The sequence below is a fragment of the Gymnogyps californianus genome, chromosome 16 (genome assembly GCF_018139145.2).
Source record: "Gymnogyps californianus isolate 813 chromosome 16, ASM1813914v2, whole genome shotgun sequence".
Classification (NCBI taxonomy): domain Eukaryota; kingdom Metazoa; phylum Chordata; class Aves; order Accipitriformes; family Cathartidae; genus Gymnogyps; species Gymnogyps californianus.
In genome coordinates, this window is record NC_059486.1 from 13325850 (window position 1) to 13346157 (window position 20308).

The 20308-nt window shown below is 58.3% G+C and overlaps 1 protein-coding gene across 1 annotated transcript; it reads right to left on the reverse strand.

The window, feature by feature from the left end:
- Positions 1-484: 484 nt before the first annotated feature.
- On the reverse strand, positions 485-19703 carry HIP1R (huntingtin interacting protein 1 related). The gene is made up of 32 exons (XM_050906441.1): positions 19604-19703; positions 14316-14379; positions 13743-13885; positions 13341-13397; positions 12999-13079; positions 12794-12870; positions 12427-12488; positions 11155-11295; positions 10616-10673; positions 10442-10517; positions 10082-10219; positions 9931-9989; positions 9787-9859; positions 9226-9409; positions 9063-9151; positions 8650-8766; positions 8094-8195; positions 7650-7844; positions 7247-7394; positions 6838-6924; positions 6440-6547; positions 5933-6069; positions 5028-5138; positions 4848-4906; positions 4491-4521; positions 4299-4361; positions 3728-3828; positions 3006-3111; positions 2026-2149; positions 1807-1868; positions 1447-1635; positions 485-1342 (listed from the first exon to the last, which is right to left on the reverse strand). The coding sequence occupies exons 1-32, from the start codon at positions 19694-19696 to the stop codon at positions 1295-1297; spliced, it is 3183 nt and encodes a 1060-aa protein (XP_050762398.1). The 5' UTR covers positions 19697-19703; the 3' UTR covers positions 485-1294.
- Between the last annotated feature and the right edge of the window lie 605 nt (positions 19704-20308).

The following is a 20308-nucleotide window of genomic DNA, read 5'->3' on the forward strand; positions in this document are numbered from 1 at the left end:
TATATACATAGACAAAAAAAGCATGATACACACAATATAAAGTTTGATACATAGCTATAGCTAGGTAGCTATAGAGCAAAATATGTGTGTCAATCTGTGTATACACAGGGGTGTGTGTGTATATATATACACACATGCACACACATTTGTATATACATATACAAATACGTGTGTGTATATATATGTGTGTGTGTGTATATATACACACACACACGTCTATATATAGATAGATATAACACCACATCCCCTCCACTCCCCTCCCTCCACGCATCCACCCCTCAGCAGCACAGGGCCACATCACACATGGGTGTCCCACACGCCACTGCCACCGTGCTTTAGCTAATTATCTTTGAGGCACTTTATTGCCGGCCGCTGCCCTGCAATTTGGGGCCAGCTTGCTTCAACCAGCAGAGCCCACACCATGGCCCCAGCACTGGCCCCCTCCCCACCAAGCTGACCAAGCACCACAACACATATATTAAATATTGCTTCTTTAATAATCTACATCGTGGTAGTAGCTCCAAGGGAAGATACAGCTGACAGGATTTTTCTTCTGCCCCCGTGTCCCTCCACATCAGTAATTCCTTATTGCTGCAGACTTCTCTAGCCCCCGGCTCCTGTAGGCCACGGTTAGATTTAATTCTGCTAATTATCTTAAATATAAAACATAATGCAACTAATCCCCTGACATTGCTGCAGTAATAAAAAATAGAAAAGGAAAAAAAAAATACATTTGTATCGTTATTGCCAGTGTGTGCCAGTAACTGCTTTTTCCCTTACAAAAGCCTTGCTCCTCACGCCAGTTAAGGCTAATGTCTCCCTCTCCACTGAGGGCTGATCCCACGCCGAAACAAAGTCAAATTAGTCCTCAGGCTGAAAAAGGGGAATTTAAAAAATGGTTGCAAGAAAAGCCCAACAGTTTCCTACTTTAAAAACAGTTCACAGTTCTTTGAAAGGGTCTGAGCAGTACAGTAGAGAGCTACATTTACTGAAAACTTCTAGTGCTGATAAAGTTGTTAAAAAAAAAATTTAACCCAAACACACCCCAAATTAAATTAAACCAGGAGAGCTGGTTGGCAGGCCAGGAGGAGAGGGCATCCCATGCCACCCAGGGAGCCGGCAGAAGCCCCCCTGCTCTACAGATAGGAATGAAGTGAAGAAAAAAAAATAAAAATAAAATATATTTTTTAAAAAAACATCCAGTTTTCCAGGCCGGGCGGTGAGGAGACCCCCGCGCATGAAGGCACACCACCGCGAAGGCAACGTGATCTGTTGAAAACCCAGCCAGCCCCCGCTAGAAGTTCGCCCCGTGAGGCGGGTACGGGCCAGCGTCTCGCTCGGGCTGAAACGAGAAGGGGGATAAAGTAATATCAGTAATAAAGAAATATCAGTCACTCGGGCTGTGAACGCGCCCCCCCACGTACATTTACCCCCTGGGGACCCTACCTCCCCATGGCTGGGTTTCTGGGCCAGGGGGGGCTTCTTGAGGATGCCTCGCCTGGGGGCCGGCGCCGGCTTCGCCTCCCCGTCCTCCGCCGCATCGTAGGCCCCGGCCAGGACGTAGTGCTGCTTCCTCAGCTCGCCCAGGCGCACCCGCTCGCCCTCCAGACGCTTCTCCAGCTCCAGCACCTTCACCTGCGCCCAAACAGCCATCTTGGTCCCTGTGCACCCCAGGGGCGTGAGCCCCCCTGCCATCCCCAGCACCGCACTGAGGGGCAGAAGAAGGGACCACCCTTGTGTGGTTCCACATCAGGACCTCAGCCTGGCCCGAGGGCAGCAGCACCGAATCCACCCTCATGGCCGTACCTGTGTTTCCATCTCTTCCTTCTTCAGCTTGATGAGGGACATGCCCGAAAAGTCCATGGTGTCTGTGGAGAAAAGCGGGGGGTCCTCGCTGAGCACACCCCTTGCAGAGGACCCGCATGTGCCAAAGCGAAGCCACACGGGCACCTCGGGGTGTCTGCCAGGCCAGAAAGGGATTTGTTTTTTTTTTTTTTTCCTCCCCTTTCCTTGCAAAAACCTCACCTTTCTCCTCGATCTGCTCTTGCCCCGACTTGGTGGAAGCCACCACGTTGGCCGCCATCTCGTTGACGTTGCGCGAGCACTCCTGGAGCCTGCCCAGGTTCCTGCTGCTCTTCTCAGCTTTCACCTGCAAAGAGCACGGGGATGGCTGCGGGTCCCCACCATGGCACCTCCGCACCGGCGCTGCCGGCTCGGGGGAGTCCCCAGGCAGCCATGTTCTGTGTTAGAGCAGAGACACCGAGCACACCATGTCAGAACGGTCCTGGGGCATGAAAACCTGGGGGTGGAAAGAACAGACTGACAGATGGACACATGTTTATTCTTGATGATCCCATCACGGCCAGACAAGGTGACCCCTGCAAGGCCCTTCAGCCCCAGGACACCAAACCAGCTCTGCTCCCACCTGAGCCAAGCACACATGGATAAGCAGCGTCAGTGAAGACAGAGCTATTTTTTTTTTAACCATGCTCTTAATTTTAAAACCACCTGCTGTAAAAAATAAAAAAAAAAAAAAAAAAAAAGGATCCTCCTCCCCGCAACCTGCACCCCCGTTTGCTCATTGAAACCTCTACTCATCGCTTTCGCCCACACCAACAGGAAAGGTGGTAAAGACCAAAATTCATCATTCTCAATGCTGGCTCCTGCAGTTGCTTATTCGGGGTTTCTCGTTAGTTATTTACATTTTCTTTACATAATCAGCTTGACAGGAGGAAGACAGGAGGTTTTACACATCTTCATTTCCAAGGCAAGCCCTGCTAGGTGTGGGAATATTAATGCAGGTGAAGACACATGGATTAAAATCACAGACTGACTTGAAAATAGTAAGAGCTTCCCTTCCTCCCTGCTCCGGGAGGAGGCTGCAGGACTGGCAGACAGGACAGCCACGCACCGCTGCCCGAAAGCATCCGTAGGAAAACACTGTGGGAACAAAATGACTTAAAACTTGATGAGCCGCATGCAGACGATCTTGCTGGGATACCCACCTTGGAGGCAGCCACCAGCTGGGCTGTGCTGGCGGCGATTTCATGGGAGCAGACGATCAGTTCTTCATATTTGCCCGTATGCAGGACAACTCTGTCTGCTGACTCCCTGCGTTACGGGTCAGAAAGGAGATGGTATTAGAGATACTCGCTGTGCACTATGAAGCAAGTGCAGATTATTTATCTGCTGCTATACCCTTAGAAATCACCATTAGACCTTGAACCAGCAGCTTTGCCTGTAATTATTTAAAGCTTATTTACAAAGCAATTACTCAAAGCCCAGATCCAGAAGTTTTGGATGGGTATAAAATATCAACGGAGCCAGGATTGTTTCTGTAATGAAGCGCATGAGATTTTTAAAGCTTTGTCCAAAAAAGCTCCCACGTTTCCTGCGCTGGCACAGGGATACCCTGCCCCGATCCCAACCGCCCCATCCACGACCATCTGAGCAGGAACCAGGACACGGAGTATTTGATTGCAGCAACTTTCACATTTTGCAAACAGGGAGGAACTGGCAGTCCCCATTGCGGTGACCGTGTGGTCTGACCCAGGCTACAACGCTCTACAAGGAATTAGCAATAATGCTCCATGCAGACTCAGCAGTGGGACAGTTTGGGTTATCGGGCGATGGAGAAGCACGGGCCAGCCCCGGGCACAGCACATGGAGCCATGCCCGGAGAGAAGCCTCCCGCAGCGGCCGTGGGAGAGGTCCCGGGGGTACCTACACGAGTTGCGTGGCTCCCCAGCCCACCGCCTTGGAGGCAGAGATCAGCCCTTCGGTCCAGCGCGAGTTCTTGGCGTAAAACTCCTGAGTTGTTGCTGCCCCCTGTTGTTATGAGAATATTATGGCCTGTATTAACTTGTTTCTAATATACAACAATATATGAATCCATGAATCCATATAAAATATCCATATAAAATACAACAACACATAAATTCATATATAAAGCCATAAATCAAGGGACTGGCAGCATTTCTGTGCCCTTCAGGCCGCTCTTACTGGCCTGCTTAAATACGTATCAAGACAACTAGCTTTGGAACCCCAAGCCTGTGAATTTGGGCTGGGTTTAAAATACACAAGTTTGGGCCATCGTCTTTAGATGGACGAGGCTTTGCAAAGGCAACAGCAATGTGTGCGGAGAGCACAGGGCTGAGCAGCCCGTCTCCAATGAGCGAGACTGCCAGAGCACTGCTAACATACGAAAGCACAAAACTCAGCCAGTGTTTCTGCAAATTGTGGGAAATTCTCCCGTATTTCGTGTCAGTGCACAGAGATGAGTGTGGGGGAGGACTTACCCGGCCACTTTCTACTATCTCCTTCTGTAAGTTTGTAGATGTCATTACAAGAAGTCTAATAGCCTGGAACAAAGAAAAACAGGTTTTGGTGTTTGATGTGGATTTTATAGAGAAGGACTGATGCCGTCGATGGTGGGAAGTTACAGTTTTGTGCAGTCTTTGATGCCCCAGATAGGTTTCTGCAGTACTGACCTTCATTAGGTCCGTGCAGGAGTTCAGAATCCTGTAGGGAAACAAGAGAAAAGTGTTCAGCATCCTCCGACACCACGTCCAGGGAAGCAGGCTTTGGCCTCAGTTAGAAAATGGGTCTTTTTTGGAGACTGGCCAGCCTGCAGGTTACTTCTAAGCAGCCCACAAAGCAGCTGTGAACAATTGGCTTAGATGTGCAAGACGAAGGTCCACCCTTCTAAAGAGAATTTCGTGCTCAGCATCAGGACGACGCAGCACCGGGTTGCACGCACGGCTTTGGAGCAGAGCACAGCCCAGCAGGGTATGGGCACGGGACAGAAACCTGCCCGCCGCTGTCGCATGCCGCCCCTCGAAACTCACCGCTCGTTCACTTCAAGCTTAACACCGGAGCTCTCGTTTCTGGCCTGGCTCATCATCTCCTGTTGGGAAACACAAGAGTGTTGGACGCCACGTCGCTGCGAGGGCGAGCAGGGTGGAGGAGAGATGGACGCTTTGCTGCCCCAAGGCACCAAAATGGCCCATCCTGCAGCTTCATCTCACCTCTATCCGCCTGACAGCATCCTCAATCGCCTCTGAGGTGGAGGCCATCTCCTTCTCAACCATGTCCCCCAGCTCTTCTTGCTTGATGTCTAAGCTCTTGGGCTTCAGCTCCTGCCGGAGGAGGCAGCAGCCGCCAGGAGGTTTTAGGCGGAGGGAGAGAAGGGAATATTTGTAAAGAATAACACCAAACCAAGGTATCCGACTCCTTTTCTTCCCCCTAAATAAATAAAGCTGCAGGAGCAGCATTCTGCAGACCGCGAGGGTGAAGGCACATGTGCCACTAACTTGCAGCAAACATGGCACAGGGACCTCAGAGGTAAGAAATGCCACAAATCGCGGTGACAAAACTTGATCGCAGGAGCAGGTTCGGCAGGGCAGGGCTCCAGAGGGCCCTGGAGAGCTGGCAGCCTTGGAATTAACAGCAGTTTAATGGAAAAGACTAACGGTGGCTTCCCGAGAAGAAATATCTGAAAGTTGGGAAGTTTTATTCCGCAGGGGTTACTGGGCTGAAAGACTTCAGCTGATCTGAGGATGACTATCTCTGTGCACCACCAGGAAGGGTCTCTGCGCTCGGAAGCTGAGATGACTCAAGGAAAGCACCAAAACCTGTGCGTATGGGGGACAAGCCACCCCAAAGTGCTCACTCCAACCCAGCGTCTCCAATTTCAGCTCTGGACAATGGGGAAAGCCATGGTTTGATTTTTTTTATTTTTTTTTAAAAAAGCTGTTCATCGAGGTGCAGCCAGAAGGCTGCGAGCAAACATCCCACCTTGACAAATGGAGGCAACGTCCTTCTGCATTAACTGCCTGCTTTGATTTTTCCTTTAGGAAATACCAATGCCAGTAAATAACCTACCCAGCCAGCCGCGGGCGGGAAGGTGGGTGCGCTGCGCTCCATCTCCTACCTGGGCCAGTTGCAGGACTCCCCGCAGTGCCCGCCGCACGTCCCCCAGCTCGGCACTCCTCAGCGTCTGCTTGTCTTTCAGCTCGCCCAGGTAGTCCAGGCTCCGCTGCCCGCAGTCCCGGCACATCTCTGTCAGCCCTGGGGAGAGGCTAGGTTGGTGCTGGGCCCCTCGCTGGGCAAGGGGTCCCTCCATCCCAGCCCTGCCACCCTCCTCTTCCTCCTCCCCTCGGTCACGGAGATGATGCCGAGCATCCAGCAAATTTCTTGCAGAAGAGCAGACATCGGTTTCCAGGAGCAAAGTGATGTTCCTGGCCCAGGAAGGGGCACCAGAGGGGAGGGAATGTTGAGAAGGGGAACACAAGGAGCTGGGGGGACCGTGCTGCCCCTGGGGAAGATCTGCGCCGTATCCAGCCCCTGGCAGAGGAGGCTTTGGCACAGCCGCCCCAAAAACAAGCCCCAAGAGCATAAAATCTCCCCAACACCCGCTGCGTCCACGCACGGCACTCACGGTCAGCGTGGTCGGTGGGAGCCAGGTGGGATGTGGCGCTGCCGTTCACGATGGTGTCGGCCGTCAGGTGTGCGAAGAGGGCCAGAGCCCCCACCAGCCCCGCGGCGTCTGCTGGCGAAAGGACGCGGTCAGGCACTGCCGTGCCCTGGGGGCTGCAACCCACCCTCGAAGGCACCCGACGATGAGTACAAGAGCTTGGAGAGGTCGGTATTGACCCCTCCAGCGTGCAGGTTGCTCCTTGAATGAGCGCACAGGGACCCTCCAACGCCATCCCCCATGTCTTCCAATCACCAGGGCATTGCACGCTTGCCAACAGCCCCAAAGCAGCCAGGGGCTGCTGGATGTATAAAAATAAAAGCAAGGTGCAAGCAATGCCACCGGTCCCCAGCCCCAGGTACCTGCCATGGAGGCCACGTACTGCGCGTGCCCGTTCTCCAGGGTGTCTGTGGACTCCAGCGCAGCCTGCGCCCGGCTGAGCAGGTAATCTGCAACGAATTTAGCTTTGTTAGCATGGTCAGGCTGCTGAGCGTCTGAACAAGCGTGAGTGCTGACTCCACGAGGCACCACTGAGTGGAAGCCAAGACAGCTCAGGTCCTCGTGGCCCTGGCCGGGGAACGGCACTAAAATCTGAGCAAAATAGTGCTGAGATGAGAGCTAAAAATGCACTCCTGGGAAGTCTGACCCCAACCTCCTCGGGCATGATGTTTGGTAGGAAAAAATGCCTGGGGGAAGCTGAGATGCAACGTTATCCATTTTGGAGGGAGAAGGGACAGCGGGTTGCAGCTCCCATGGCTGAATGGGATGTACCTGGGGAGCTGGTGCAGCGGACGTGCAATGGGTCATCCAGCTTGGCCACCGCATCACGGAGGATGTCCTCCGCCTCCCGCACCGTCTCCTGCAGGATGCCGAACTGCTCATCCAGCAGCTTCTGCTGCAGGCTCTGCTCCTGGTTGCTCTGCGAGGCGGGAGGAACAGGTGAGTGGCACAACTGGGACACAGGACCCCTACCACCGTGGCCCCATCACCAGCATATCCCTTGAGAGCCCCTCTGCAGGATTAGACCCAAGCATCCCATTATTGCTAGTGCAAGTCATATCCCACCGGCTACATCAGTGATGGCTTGGCTGAGCTCCCCGACTGCTCAGCACCCCCAGAACACATCTCACCCCGGCGAGTAGAGGGGCAGTGGGCTCTCCACACAGCACCGTACCTTCTCCAGGAGCCTGCCCTGTAGCTCGCGGATCTCCCTTGTGGCCTTGTCCGCCTCCTGGCTCAGCTGCAGCTCCTTCTCCTCGATGAGGCCACGCGTGGAGAGCAGCTCGCATTCCTTCTCGCTCACCGACCGCCTCAGCACCTCCTTCTCGGCTTGCAGGGCCTCCACCTGGGCGCTGAGCTCCGTGCCTGCCTGCCAGTGGGGCCAGGAGACCCTTCTCACTCACCCGTCACCATGTCATGAGCCCAATGGTTACGCGGGGGGGAGCTGAGGACATGCCCAGCTCATGACACTGATGGCGTGGACCCGCGTTCAGTCCCATGACGGCTCCCTAGGCTGCTGTTTGCACCGCTGGCTTGGCAGTGGTGGCAGGCACGCCGTCTTGCACGACAGAGATTTGTGATGGGGATTTGGGTGCATCCTGCACCCCTGGCCTCGTACCTGCTTGGCGTGGCTGAGCGAGCGCTGCGCCTGGTCCAGCTCGTCCCGCCGGGCGTCCAGCTCCTGCCGCAGCTGCTCCATCTGCACGCTCTGGTCCTCCAGCTGCAACCGCATGCCCGTGCCGGGGGCTCAGCCACTGCAAACACGCTCTGGCCCCGCTCAGCACCGGCGCACGGCCAGGATGGCGGGAACGGGCCCGGCAGCATTTTGCAGGAGGGGTTTTCAGGGTCTCGGGAGGGGCTCTCCTGAAAGGGCTCCTTTCCCCAGGGCAGGAATTTCAGGAGCAACCCCCAGCTTGGGCCCCAGAGAATGAAAGCACCCAAACCTGTCAATTTGCATTGTGGCATTTTCTTGGGGGAAGAAATGGCAGATTTGGGCAAGAGGGAATGAAGCACGCATCAAATAACACCCTCCTGAAGAGCCAGGGCAACTCTTCCCTGGATCAGGGACCGACACCAACAACAACCCCTACCCCTTGCACCTAAATTGTGCACAGCCACCATGTTTCCCAGGCTGGGAAGGGCTTGGGGCCGGACTCGGGGCTGCGCTGGCTCACCTTCATCTCAGCCTCCCGCTTGACCTGCTCCACCTGAAACGCCAGCTGCTCCTTGACACGGGCCACCTCCTCCTGGCTCTGCTGCGTGACCGTCAGCTGCTTGGCGGTGTCGGCGTTCTGTGCGGGGACACCGGGGTGACCGGGCTTTCTGAGGGGGGACGCTCGCCGCGCTAGTTCTGCCCAAATCCTGGCTGGGGGGGGTAGCTCAAAGATGCCTTTTTCATGGCATCCACAACACTGACCATCGGTGGACACGAATTTAAGGGGTGCCCCCACCTCGGTCCTCAAAGGTCCCTGGGTGCAGGACAGTGGGACCGATACAGGGTGGGGCTGTGCATGCACAAGCCACACCGGCGGTGGCAGAGGAACGAAGGCAGCAGTTAGTCCCTGCCTGGCGCAGGCAGCAGTGTTACCTTCCTCAGGAGCTCGGCATGCGTGTTGATGAGCTCGCTGTGCTTCTCCTTCAGCTTCGTGTAGCGGATCTCGGTGGCATTGGCTTTCTCTGAACGGGGTGAGAACGCATCAGCAACCGTGGCACAGGTGTCCCGCAGCCGACGGGCACTGTAGGGCACCTACTTTCCGCTTCGGCGCAGAGCCGCTGGGACCTGTCGCTGTCCTGCTTCGCCCTCTGCAGCCTCTCCAGCTCATCCCGCAGCTGCTCGTTGTCCACCAGCGCCTTCTGCTTCTGCTTGCGCTGCTCCTCCACTTCGCCCTCCAGGCTGTTCACCTGCGCCTTGAGCTGCGTGATGTACCGCTGCGCCTGCGGGACGCCGGCAGGCACTTGGGCACTGCCCTGCACCGATGCCAGCAATGCCTCTGCCCTCCCCAAAATCCCTGTCCAGGTGCCCGGCTGCCATTTGGGCAAAGCAGCTGGGAGATGCACAGGAAAGCTCTCCCCTCGGCCCCTGCAGCCGCTCTGTCCCCACTGCTAACAGCCAGTCGGGACAGCAAGGGACAGGTCTCACATGCCTCCACCCCATCTCCATCAGGAGTCAGGTCCTGGTACTGGGAGAGGCCCCAAAACACAGCGCTGGGTGCCAGGACCCCAATCCTGCTGCATCCCGTCAGGGTTTCCACGCTACAGCACCAAAAAACACCCCGCTCTCCCACATCGGCTGCTCCCCGGCCGGGCTTTACCTCCAGTTTAATCTTCTCCATCTCTGCGCGGAGCACGTCCACCTCCTTCTTCAGGTTCTCAATCTGCGCATCCCTGTGGAGAAAGGCAGGTTGGTCGCACACAGCAGTGGCCGCCCCACCTCCGCCACCGCTGGACCCCCATACCTGTCATCCCGAATGCCGTTAGGTGGCCCAAAGGTTTGCTCAAATATATCTGAGGTGATCTGGGGAAGACAGAGGGTGCCGGGCTGAGCCAGGCTACGGGTGCCTGTCCCACCCCATCCCAGGGTCCCCCATCCCATCCCCGTGCCCCCACCTGCGGCTCCGTGGTGGAAGCCGTACTGATCTCAATGAGGTTCTCCGGCTCCTCGTCCTCGGGGGCTTCCTCGGGGATGACAACCACCGGCTTCACATGCTCAGCCAGCGCAGATGCCCGCAAGAAGTTCGGGGGGCTCTGAAGGAACAAGAAGTCGTGGTGGCATCGCCTGGGGTTTCGGGGACCACCGCAGGCAGACCGCCAAGGGGAGGGAGGCAGCCATCCCTGTGCTGCTGAGATGGGCTGGCGGGTCCCTCCACAGTGTCCCCAGACCCCGAACCCATCCGTGGGGACACCCTCATGCACCCTGAACCCACAAGGCTCTCTAAAGCATCACGTATGACCGAAATCTTACTGTACCTCTGGCAGCCGGGGGATCTGGATGAGCCGCTTGAAATACAGCATGTCAGATGCTTTCTTAAAGAAGTTTTTGAGGCTGGAGAGGGGAGAAAGAAAAACTGCTCGCCGGGGAGGCAGGGGGGGGGCTTGGCAGGAGGGAGGGGACCCCGCCACCCCACCTCGGCCCCAGGTTACCTGCGAAACTGCTCGTGGAAACGATCTCGGTGGCCCTGCAGCGTGTCGGCCGGCAGACCTGTGGCAACGAGGGGGGACAGCCATGACTGATCCGGGGCTGCAAATTTATTCACACGCGCCCGGATCCCTCCAGCTGCAAAAGTCAGCGGGGTAAAAGCCAGGTGGGATTGGGATGGGAGTGGTCAGGACAGGAGCAGGGTGTCCCCATCCCCAGTGTAGGTACCGGGGATGTGGTGCAGGGAGAGGCGGGCATGGGAACCCCAAAATACTCGCGCAAGGCCCCTGGCACAGCGCTGCCCAGCAATCCCATGCAGGGGGCTGGCGGGCCAAGGCATGTTGGTTTGAATTCATCAAGGACAAGTCCTTCTAATTCCTTCATCTGGGATGTCTACATGGGATGGAGCGAGTCCTTAGAGCCCAGCTGGGATATGGGGACATGGCGATGGATGCATCCATCCACGCAAGCCTGATCCCCAAGAATCCAGCCAGAAGCCTGACCCGGGAAAAGACCAGCACAGGGCCCATCCCCAGGGACTCACAGGAATGCAGCTTGAACATTAACTTGACAGCGTAGTGATAGAGGTGGCTGCAGTCCTGGATGACTTGGATGAGGGGGGCCAGGCGGCACTGCACCGCCGACATCTGCGAGATCGCCATCGAGGTGTTGAGCTGCCTGAAAACTGAAGGGTTGAGTGCGGTGAGGCGCCGGCGCCATGTTTGCAGAGCCGTCCCCCTCCGGGCCACTCGGCTTGATCATTAACCACAACGGATGTGGCTTTGCCAGGACACAGGGTAAACGCCGGGGTTGCTGCCCGTCCTGTCCTGCTGAGCTGGGAACAACCCCCCCTCCAAGCAAGAAAAACACCCAAAGGGATCGTGGTGGCAGAGGGAAGGGGTGCTCAGCTCTGCCCCAGATACCCTGACCCCAAAAAGGAGGGATTTAACCCCAGGATGATGCAAAGGCAGGACGGCTGCCCTCAGGAGCTGCCGGTGCACGATGCAGCCGGGGAAGGCGAAGGTTTTTGCTCCACTCTGTTAAATCAGGCAGGGAGCTGGGAGAGGATCCCAGGGCAGGGGACGGGCCCACCGGCACCGCAGCCTCGCCTACCCCGGCTTGGAAACAGATCCCTTCCCTTGGCAGAAATCCAGCCAGCGTATCCAGCCTGGCTTCCTCCCCGCTCAGCTTTAAAGTATTTATGAATATAAATTCTCTGTATAACTGGGTCAGGAGGAGAAGTGGGAAGCTAACGGGAGCACGGTCTCTCCCGCTCTGCCCTGTTTTCCAGGGCAGCTCCGTGTTCCTGACTCGCGACAGAGGAAGAAACCGCCGCATTTTTAAGCCATCTAAAAATTCCTGGAGGAGGCGGCGAGGGAAGCAAACACAGGCAGGGGCCTCCAGCCCTCCCCAAAGGTATTTCAACAAAGGGAAATGAGTATTTAGAAAGAGGTACAGCCCCACCCTCTGCTTCAGGGGGACAGAAAGGATTTGGATAACGCATGTGATTAACATGGTTGTACCAAAAAGAAATAAAAACATATTTCAGAGCAGCACCGCTCTGAAAACAACACTCTGCATTGCTCAGGTGGGCTAAAACCAGCCATGTTCCTTAAATATTTTCCTACAACCACCTCTACAGAGCATCAACAGGGGAATCCGGCTGAGAAATGACCTCAGAAATCTCTTCGGAGGAGGAGGAAGGACCTGAGCCTCCAACCTCAGCCTCCTGAGCCAGAACTCTATTCCCGACCAAAGAGCGAAACTATTGCTCAAGAGCCCCAGGGCGAGCGGGAGGGACCTGCCGCCTCCTCACCTGACTCTGACAGCTTCAGCTCACAGTCCAGGTAGTCGAACAGCTCAACCGTCAGCTGGAAGCTGCCAAAAAAACCAAAACCCCGTCACCCAGCGGCAGACACATCCTTGCTCCGGCTGCTCACGTTCGCTGCAGGTCCCCGCACCAGCAAGGGCTCAGACTGACAAGAATTTGGTGGTTTTGCTCCCTGCGTTTATGCTCCTCACCACTCTGCAGGTGCAGGAGGAATCAGGCCCCATCCGACCGATTTATAAACCACCGACGGCTGCCCTGAACAGGAGCCGTTTCGTTAGCAGGATGCTGCCAGCCGGGTGGCACGGAATCGGTGACCGTGCACCAGGCGTTGCGCTCCTGCCAGGACACTCACATGTTGTTCACGTCCGTCCCCGCGGTCTTTTCCAGCACCTCATCTGACACTTCGAGGCCCGGGGGGAACTCAGGATGCTTTGTAAAAGGAAAAAAAAAAAAAAAACCTAGTTGTTGCTGCTAATATTTTTGCTGGTGCAACACATCCCCCAGTGAAGCCCCGTCCCCCCGGCACAGCAGGGTGTGGAGGTGGCAGAGGGTCTCACCTTGGTGTGGAAGGAGATCTTGGTGAGGAGGAGCCGCGTGTAGATGCTCACCAGCTGCCCGTACCTGTCGTGCAAATGGCCCTGCCGGAGACACAAGGGGTAACGTGGCAAATCCGGAGCGATCCTACCGGGTCCAGCAGAGCCAGTGCATGCCGGTGAAGCTGCGCCAGCCCTACGGCTTTCACCCTCTTGCCCTTCACCACGCGTGTAACCATCGCCCAGCGGGGTCAGAGACGATGGTTTATTTCAGGTGGTGCTTTGCCTTCCCCGTGCCCACGATGTTTTTCAGCACCCACCTCCAAATCCCCCGGAAGACACAAACCTCCGCTTCGCCCTACTCACCCACAAGTCCCCCGTCTCTCGGATGTTGCTGCGGTACCTCTGGCAGTCCTGGAGGACCTGGGGACAAACACAGAAGAGATGCAGCGTGGTGGGGCTGGCATGGAGCTGGGCGAGCGCCCGCCCGCCTGCCCTGAAGCTGGGGAAGAGGATGGATCCAGCCCCTTATGCCGCTCCAGCTTTGGGAGAAGTTGTTCAAGCCCTTCAAGGGCAACCAGAGGCCAGGGCTTTGCATGGGGAGGTTTCAAAGACGTGAGATAACAGAGTGCTTCACAGCCCCACGGCCTGGGAAAGGTGGCCGGGGCAGGGGAGGAGACCCACCCCCTGCGCAGAGGGACGTCGGCGAGAGCCAAAAATTTCCCCCCGCCGGCAACGCGGGAGGGCCGTTTCAGAGGGGACACTCACGTTGGGGTGGCCATCGCGCAGGACCTTGTGCAGGACGTGGCAGAACTTCCAGCTGAGGATGGCGCTGCTGGGCAGGGGCAGCCCGATGGCGTAGGACCAGAAGGTGAATGCTCCCTTCTCGTGGTGTGTCCCCAGGATGATCCCTTCCTTGCGGTCAAGGCCAACCGGACACACATGGGAGCAGGGGACAGGCTGGGCTGGGGACTATTCCTGTTCAACTTTTGTTAAAAACAGGACACGCAGCGAGTGTACCGCAGGCACAGAGATCACTGGTGCGACGCTGCACCCACAGATAAAACCCCCACTTATTTTTTTCTGGTGCGCCCTCCCCTGCTGCAGGTCACACCAGGGCCCTTTGCATTTTATTGCCAAAGAAATGCAATTTTATTGCACTGCTCTTGTTTGCATTTTCACTGATGGACGAACCTACACGATGCCATCCCCCAACCAAGGTCTGCGTGGGTCTCCTGTCTCCCCAAACCACCCGTGGCTCCGGCTCCAGGGGGTGAAACCCCTCCTGCTGCGGCACTGGATCTCCTTCGCGCCGTCCAGGCAAGCCAAGGGAAAGGATACGGCGGGCATGTTTCTCCTTCACTGGTGCTTCTTGTGTATTTATGGCTTTGCTGATGCTGATGGCCTGTGAGAGGAGGAGAGAGCAGCCATCAGCAGCGGCACGACCCTCATGGTCCCCAACCCACACCCCCCGAAGCGAAGAGCTGGGTGTGCTGCCAGCTGGGAACGGCCCAGCCACCCAGCACTTTTGGGGAATACCCTGAATTTTATAACACATTTGTTGCCTCAAAACCATTCACGACATAGAAAAATAGACTTTTTTATCCATGATCAAAGCAGCCCATTAAAACCTCCCATCCCCAGCGCGATCGGTCGGAGCTGGGCCACTACCGGCGCTCAGCTGCTGATGCTCCCTGCTGTCCCCGTCCCAGGGAACAAACGGCATTTTTGCAGCCTGAACTCAGCGCCGTGCCCGGGGAATGTTAAAGCACAACAGCAAAATGCCAAATTCCAGGGTTGTTTGTCTAGTCACGAGGAGCCTTTGAACCGGGGGGTGGTGGGGTATTTTTTTGACGATGCTGCTGCGTGCAAACAGCATGCGGGGAAAATGCAGCCCCCGAGCAAGGAAGGAGCAGCAGCCACGATGCCCATTTAGACAGAGCAAAAAATCCAGAGCAATGTGATTATCAGAGGAGGATTATCTATATTTTAATGTCTTTGATCACAGCACACTTTAAATTATGAGTTTATTCCAAAAGACGACCCCAGACAGGGGTCGGTTGCGTCTCCCGCGTGATGATGGGCTGCAAAACCAAGTTGCTGTGATCAATGAGGATCTTCCTCCTCCTCCTCCTCCCCAGGTCCCTGCAGACTCAAATGAGCTGCTTCGCCCTCGCACAAGCGCTCGGGCTGTGCCCGTGTCCACAAGCCCTCGGTCACTGGCAGAGGAAAAAGGTCCCAGCTGGGAAGGCAGGAAGCGGCCCCGCCGCCGGCGCTCGTGCCGGAAGAGAAACCCGGTCCCTCCCTGCAGCCCCACAAGCCGTAAAACCTTCTAAAAAAATCTCCTCTCCCCTCCTGGGGAAAGCACCTGCTTCGACACGGCTGCTTGTCCAGGGGACGCCGCCGAATCGAGGTGCTTTCCTGCAAGGGGAGGAACTCAACGCTGAGTTATCGAGCACTCCTGACTTACACAGGAGGAACCCCACGCCGTGCCGAAGGGGCTATGCCAAAGGTGTCGATGCACCAAATCCACCCCAAATGAGCCCAAAACGGCTGCACCCATGAGCCGGGCATGACAGCGACAAAAACACCGTGAATGCATCCCAAAAAGTGAGCCAGCCCCAAAACGCTAAGCCCATTTTCTGGGAAAAGATGCCGGTTTTGCCCTTCCCGCACCGGGGAAGCCCCGGTGTTACCCTGCCATGTGGGGCCGTAAAGCAGCAGTGGAGTTAAGCTGGTGACTTGCTGTAATCCTCTTATCCCCGAAGGTTAACGAGCCTGGAGCGCCCAGAAACAGGCACTTCCAGCGCAGCTGCCTCTCCGAAAGCACCCAGCACCTCTGCAGCCACCTGAAAGCCTGGAGCCAGCGGAGAGGCTGCACCCTCGATGGCAGCTCAGCCCGAGAGGAGATGTGCCACGGGTCCTCAGGGCTGCTGGCATCTCCTGGTACAACACCAAAGCGATGGTTTATCGACAGGAAGCAAGGTTTATCACGTGCCAGAGAGAGACAAGCCGATGGTTTTGCAAGGCAGGGCTTGGAAACGCATCTTGCAGTGAAAAGCTGCTAAAGGGGTTATTGCATCTTACTGAGGTGCTTTGCATGGGGGTGGAGCGGGGCAGGTATCTCCCAAACCTGGATTTTCGCCGCCCGCCGTGTGCAGGAGCAGCATGACGTGCTCGTCCCAACCCATCGGCGGGAGCCGGGCTCAGCCTCGAGCCCCGCAGGGCTGGGAGGAGGCGCAGCCGGAGGGGCCAACGTGCGAGACGAGGGCAGACCCCCAGGAAAGGAAACGCTGTCCCGTGTCCCCAGGGACAGGAGCTCGGCCGCCTGGCGCTGCCCAGCGGGATGGGACTAGGGCTGGGAACCAGCTGGCTTGTCCCAAAACCAGGCTGTAATTCCCATTGGTGCCGGTGGTTTTATTGCATTTATTGCCTATAATCTCATTTCCAGCCTGACCAGCCAAAATTCAGCCCGGGGGCTGCTGGAGAGGCTGGTTTCATCCTTGGTGATTCAGTGCAGAGGTTTCATCTGAGCCATTTTACGTCCAGCACAGAGGAGTGGACCCGTGCAGGGCCAGCCCCTGGCCCACCCACAGCACTGCCATGACGGAGACGCCGCATCCAGCGTGGTCCCAAATAAACCACGGTGGCACCAAACTAATGCCAATCCCTCGGGGCTGCCGGCTCAGGTGTGCTTTTGGTGGCTCCAAACCCCAGGCTGGCCAGGAGGTCCACAAAAAGGGGACAGTGGAACCAAGGATGGGCACGGGGCGATGCTGCAGCCTGGGGCACGCGTGCCTTCAAGATGTCGCTGCCAGCTGCCCAGCAAAGCTGGGCGGTGGAGGATGGCTCCGAAACAGGGAGATTCACCCTTTACCCAGCCTCTTGGGACATCATCGGCACGTCCGGAGATGAGCAGGTCCCAGTTGTCAGTGCAGGCACGCGACCAGCCTGGCCGAAACCTTCATGCCACCTGCGGACGGTTCCCCATGGCTGCCGGGGAGCAGTGCAGCCCCAGCCCCACCAGCCGGGGGGGGGGTCCGACCCCAAAACCTGTCCAGCTGCAGGCCACGGGAGCCCACGTGGGTGCAGCCCAAACGCCTTACTCACAGCCCTCACGTACCAAGCCGGTGACTAAAGCCAGGATCAAAGCGCCCAAATGAAGGAGCACAGTTTACATCCACCCTTTCTTTCCAGGCTGCTTTTAATTACGGCGCGATCCTCCCCGCCCACGGCTCCCCAAAGCCCCAGCATCCCGCGGAGCCGCAATCCCCACCCGGCAGGTGGATGCCAGGTCCCGGCGCAACGCCGCGGCGGGGAGTGATTTTTTGGCAGCAGGACGTCGAGCTGGAAACCTCCCCGGCTGGGTGGCACGAGGACTGCCGGATCAGCTGAACTGCAAACGGCTGCTCCGGAGTTCCCTTCCTAACGCTTCTCCTTCCCAAATTACACCAAAAAAAGCACCGCTCGGCAGTCACACGCCCTGTATTCCTGGCGGCTCTGGAGCTTGTTGGATTTTTAACCTTCTTGTTTAAGAAAAGCAAAAATTGGCCACAGAAAAGGGCAAGTTTTGCCTCCTGCCAGGCTGCAGAGCGAGCGCCCGCTGCGGGACAGCGGCTTCCCACCTCCCACCCGCAGCCGCTCCGAGGGGGACATCCGCATCACTCTGACACGAGACCTCGAAAAGCATTTTCAGGGAAAGCAGGTGACCTTCACGGCATCCACGACCACCCGGGATCACACCAGGGCCAGCAACTCCTGTCCGCACCCGCGGGCATCGCCCTGGCCTTCGCAGGGGGAAAGGAGATGGGGCGCTCGGTTTCGGCAGCATCGTTCTCCAGGGTGGTGCAAAATCCTCGGCCAGCGAAGGCACGCCGAGGGCAACGTGCCACCGGCATCCCCGCGATACAAAGGTGACTGGCGGCTGTCTCCGCAGCTGCTATAATTAGACGTAAATGGCAGATCAATACCCACGTACTGACATTGGAACAGTTTTGGTCTCAAGCGAAGCACTGCTCCGGGAAACCACATTAGGATAAAGCTCCTTTAGGACAGTTTTTCAGCAGTTGCTGGAAAAAAAGGTCAGTTCTGGGTGGTGAGTGTGTCCGTCAGCCAGCGAGCCTGGGGTTTAGCTCTAACGGAGAGCAACCACCCGCTCACCCTGTACATGGCTCTGCCCAAGGCACCTCTACAACTCCAAGCGAAGTCACGCCTGCACGGGGCACAAATCCCACCAAAAAGCCCAAAACGCCGTGGAAAAGCGGGAGGGAGGAGGGACGCGTTCCCGCCCGGCCGGCACAGGCTGCCCTTCGGCACAGGAGGCAGCGCTGCCGCCGTGATTATTTATCAGCGGTGCCCAGCGGGACGATTGAAGGAGACGCGTCCAGAAGGAACCGGAATTGCTGGTTTTCTTGTGTTGCTCCCCAAACCCAACAAGCTCCGTTTCCTACCCAGCACGGCCGAGCGGCACCGTGACCCTGCGATGCCCGAAATCGCCACCTGCCTTCGCTGGCACTCTCCGGGGCCAAACCAGCCCAGGGGCCGGGGAAGGACCAGCAAAGCAAAGGGGAAAAATACCTGCGATGGATTTGCAGCCTGCAAAATCGGAGGGGTCAGAGGAAGCGTGCCGGGAGGGCACTATTATTTTTGCTGGAGCAGCGGGGCAGCCGGCAAGCCCGTCCCCCTGTCCGTCCCTGCCCATGCTGTTGGAGTAATTAATTTCCCATAAGCCATACGCCCGCCCCGTCGGTGCCCGAGCATCGCCCACCCCGCGGGGGCTGCAGGAAGGGCTACGGACACCCGCGTCCAAGCCGGACACTGCAAGGCACAAATGCATTTGGGCTTTCTTGTCACTCTGCCACCCTCTCCGGGGCCGGGCACCCCGACCCCCGTGGGGAGACCCCTGGTGTGACCCAGAGCTGCGGGGGGTGACCCATTCCTGGTGCAACACAGCCCGCGGTTTTGCTGGGGGAGCCCATGCCACCACGGGGCCGGGACCCGGACCGAGGGGCATCGCAGGGATGCAGAGATGCACGTTACCGGTGCGGTGGGCACCGGGGGGCAGCCCCGGGCTCTTGCCTGAGGTGGCCCCCGGGCTCGGCCGCGCTCCCGCCGGCACGGCCGGGACCATAAAACTTTCCCTGTTTGCTCACGGCCGTGTTTACCTGCCGATAAGGCCCGGGGGGGGGGGGGGGGAGGTGCGGAGGGGGAAAACCGCCTGCCCGGGGCTCTGCTGCCCGCCGGGGCGGCGGCACACGGCGGGGACCCGGTCCCGGTACCCGGCCCGGGGGCGGCGGGCCGGGCCGGTACCCACGCGGGACCGTCCCGGGGCCGCGGCGGGAGGAAGCGATGGGGCAGGCGCGGGCGAGGGAGCGTGCGCCATGCCGGCAGCGCGGACGGACGGACGGGCGGGCGGACAGACGGACGGCGGCCGCGCCGCCCCACCGGGGGGTCCCCGGAGCCCGACGGGGACCCCCCCCCATCCCCCGGAAAACCCTCGCGTGCAGCGTGCCCCGAAGCGCTGCCCCGCAAAGCAGGGCCGGTCCCGCAGAGCCCTCGGCCCCGAGCTGGGACCGGGAACCGGAGCCGGTACCGGGGCGCCGCCGCCACCCCCTTCTCACCGCCCTTGCCTGGCTCTTGTCGAACTGCTCCCGCTCCGCCTCCAGGCTGTGCCCGCCGCGGCGGTTCAGCACCCGCGCCGGTACGCTCTTGATGCTGTTCATGGCGGGCCGCGCACCGGGCTCCGCACACCGGGCAGGCAGCGACCGGCGCCGCCCGCCCCGCCGGCTCCTCCCGGCCGCGCGCTGTCCTACGCCGCGCTGCGCCGCGCCGCGCCCGCGCACAAGGGCGCCCCTGGCGGCCGCGCCCGGCCCCCGCGCCGCCCCGCCCGCCCCACGCCCACCCGCGGGCAGGTGGGAGCAGCGGCGGCCCCCCGGCCCGGCCCGGCCCGGCCCGGCCCGCTTCGCCAACGCAACGCAGCGGGCAGCGGCGTGTAACGTCCCGCAGCGGCCCAGCCCGCCCGCCCCGCTTCCCCCGCGGTGCAAAAGGCAGCGAGGCGCTTCCCCAACTCATGAAGCGCCAGCCGCTGTGCAGGAACGGCGACAGATAACGGCGTTCATCTTCCCGCTCTACCGTACTTGCCTATTTCCTATTCTACGTCCCGTTTCTAATAGCAGAGCGGACCCCTCCTTCATCCTTCTCTAAACAAGCCCGGCAGATACACACGCGGCACACTGAAGAGACTCGGAGCTTCACGGCTACCCGCTTCTCAGCCTTCCCTTTAGGAAAGTCAAGCAGCAGAGAGCACATCCACCCCTGCGGAAAGCAGGCCGTAG

What these genes read in the sequence shown, in the direction of transcription:
- HIP1R (XM_050906441.1), bottom strand. Translation starts at nt 19,696, where the DNA reads ATGAACAGCATCAAGAGCGTACCGGCGCGGGTGCTGAACCGCCGCGGC. An exon ending in GCTGAAGCTGTCAGAGTCAG is followed by an intron (nt 11,296 to 12,426) that starts GTGAGGAGGCGG and finishes TCAACCCTTCAG; the next exon opens with TTTTCAGGCAGCTCAACACC. An exon ending in TGGGGAGCCACGCAACTCGT is followed by an intron (nt 3,112 to 3,727) that starts GTAGGTACCCCC and finishes CCCGTAACGCAG; the next exon opens with GGAGTCAGCAGACAGAGTTG.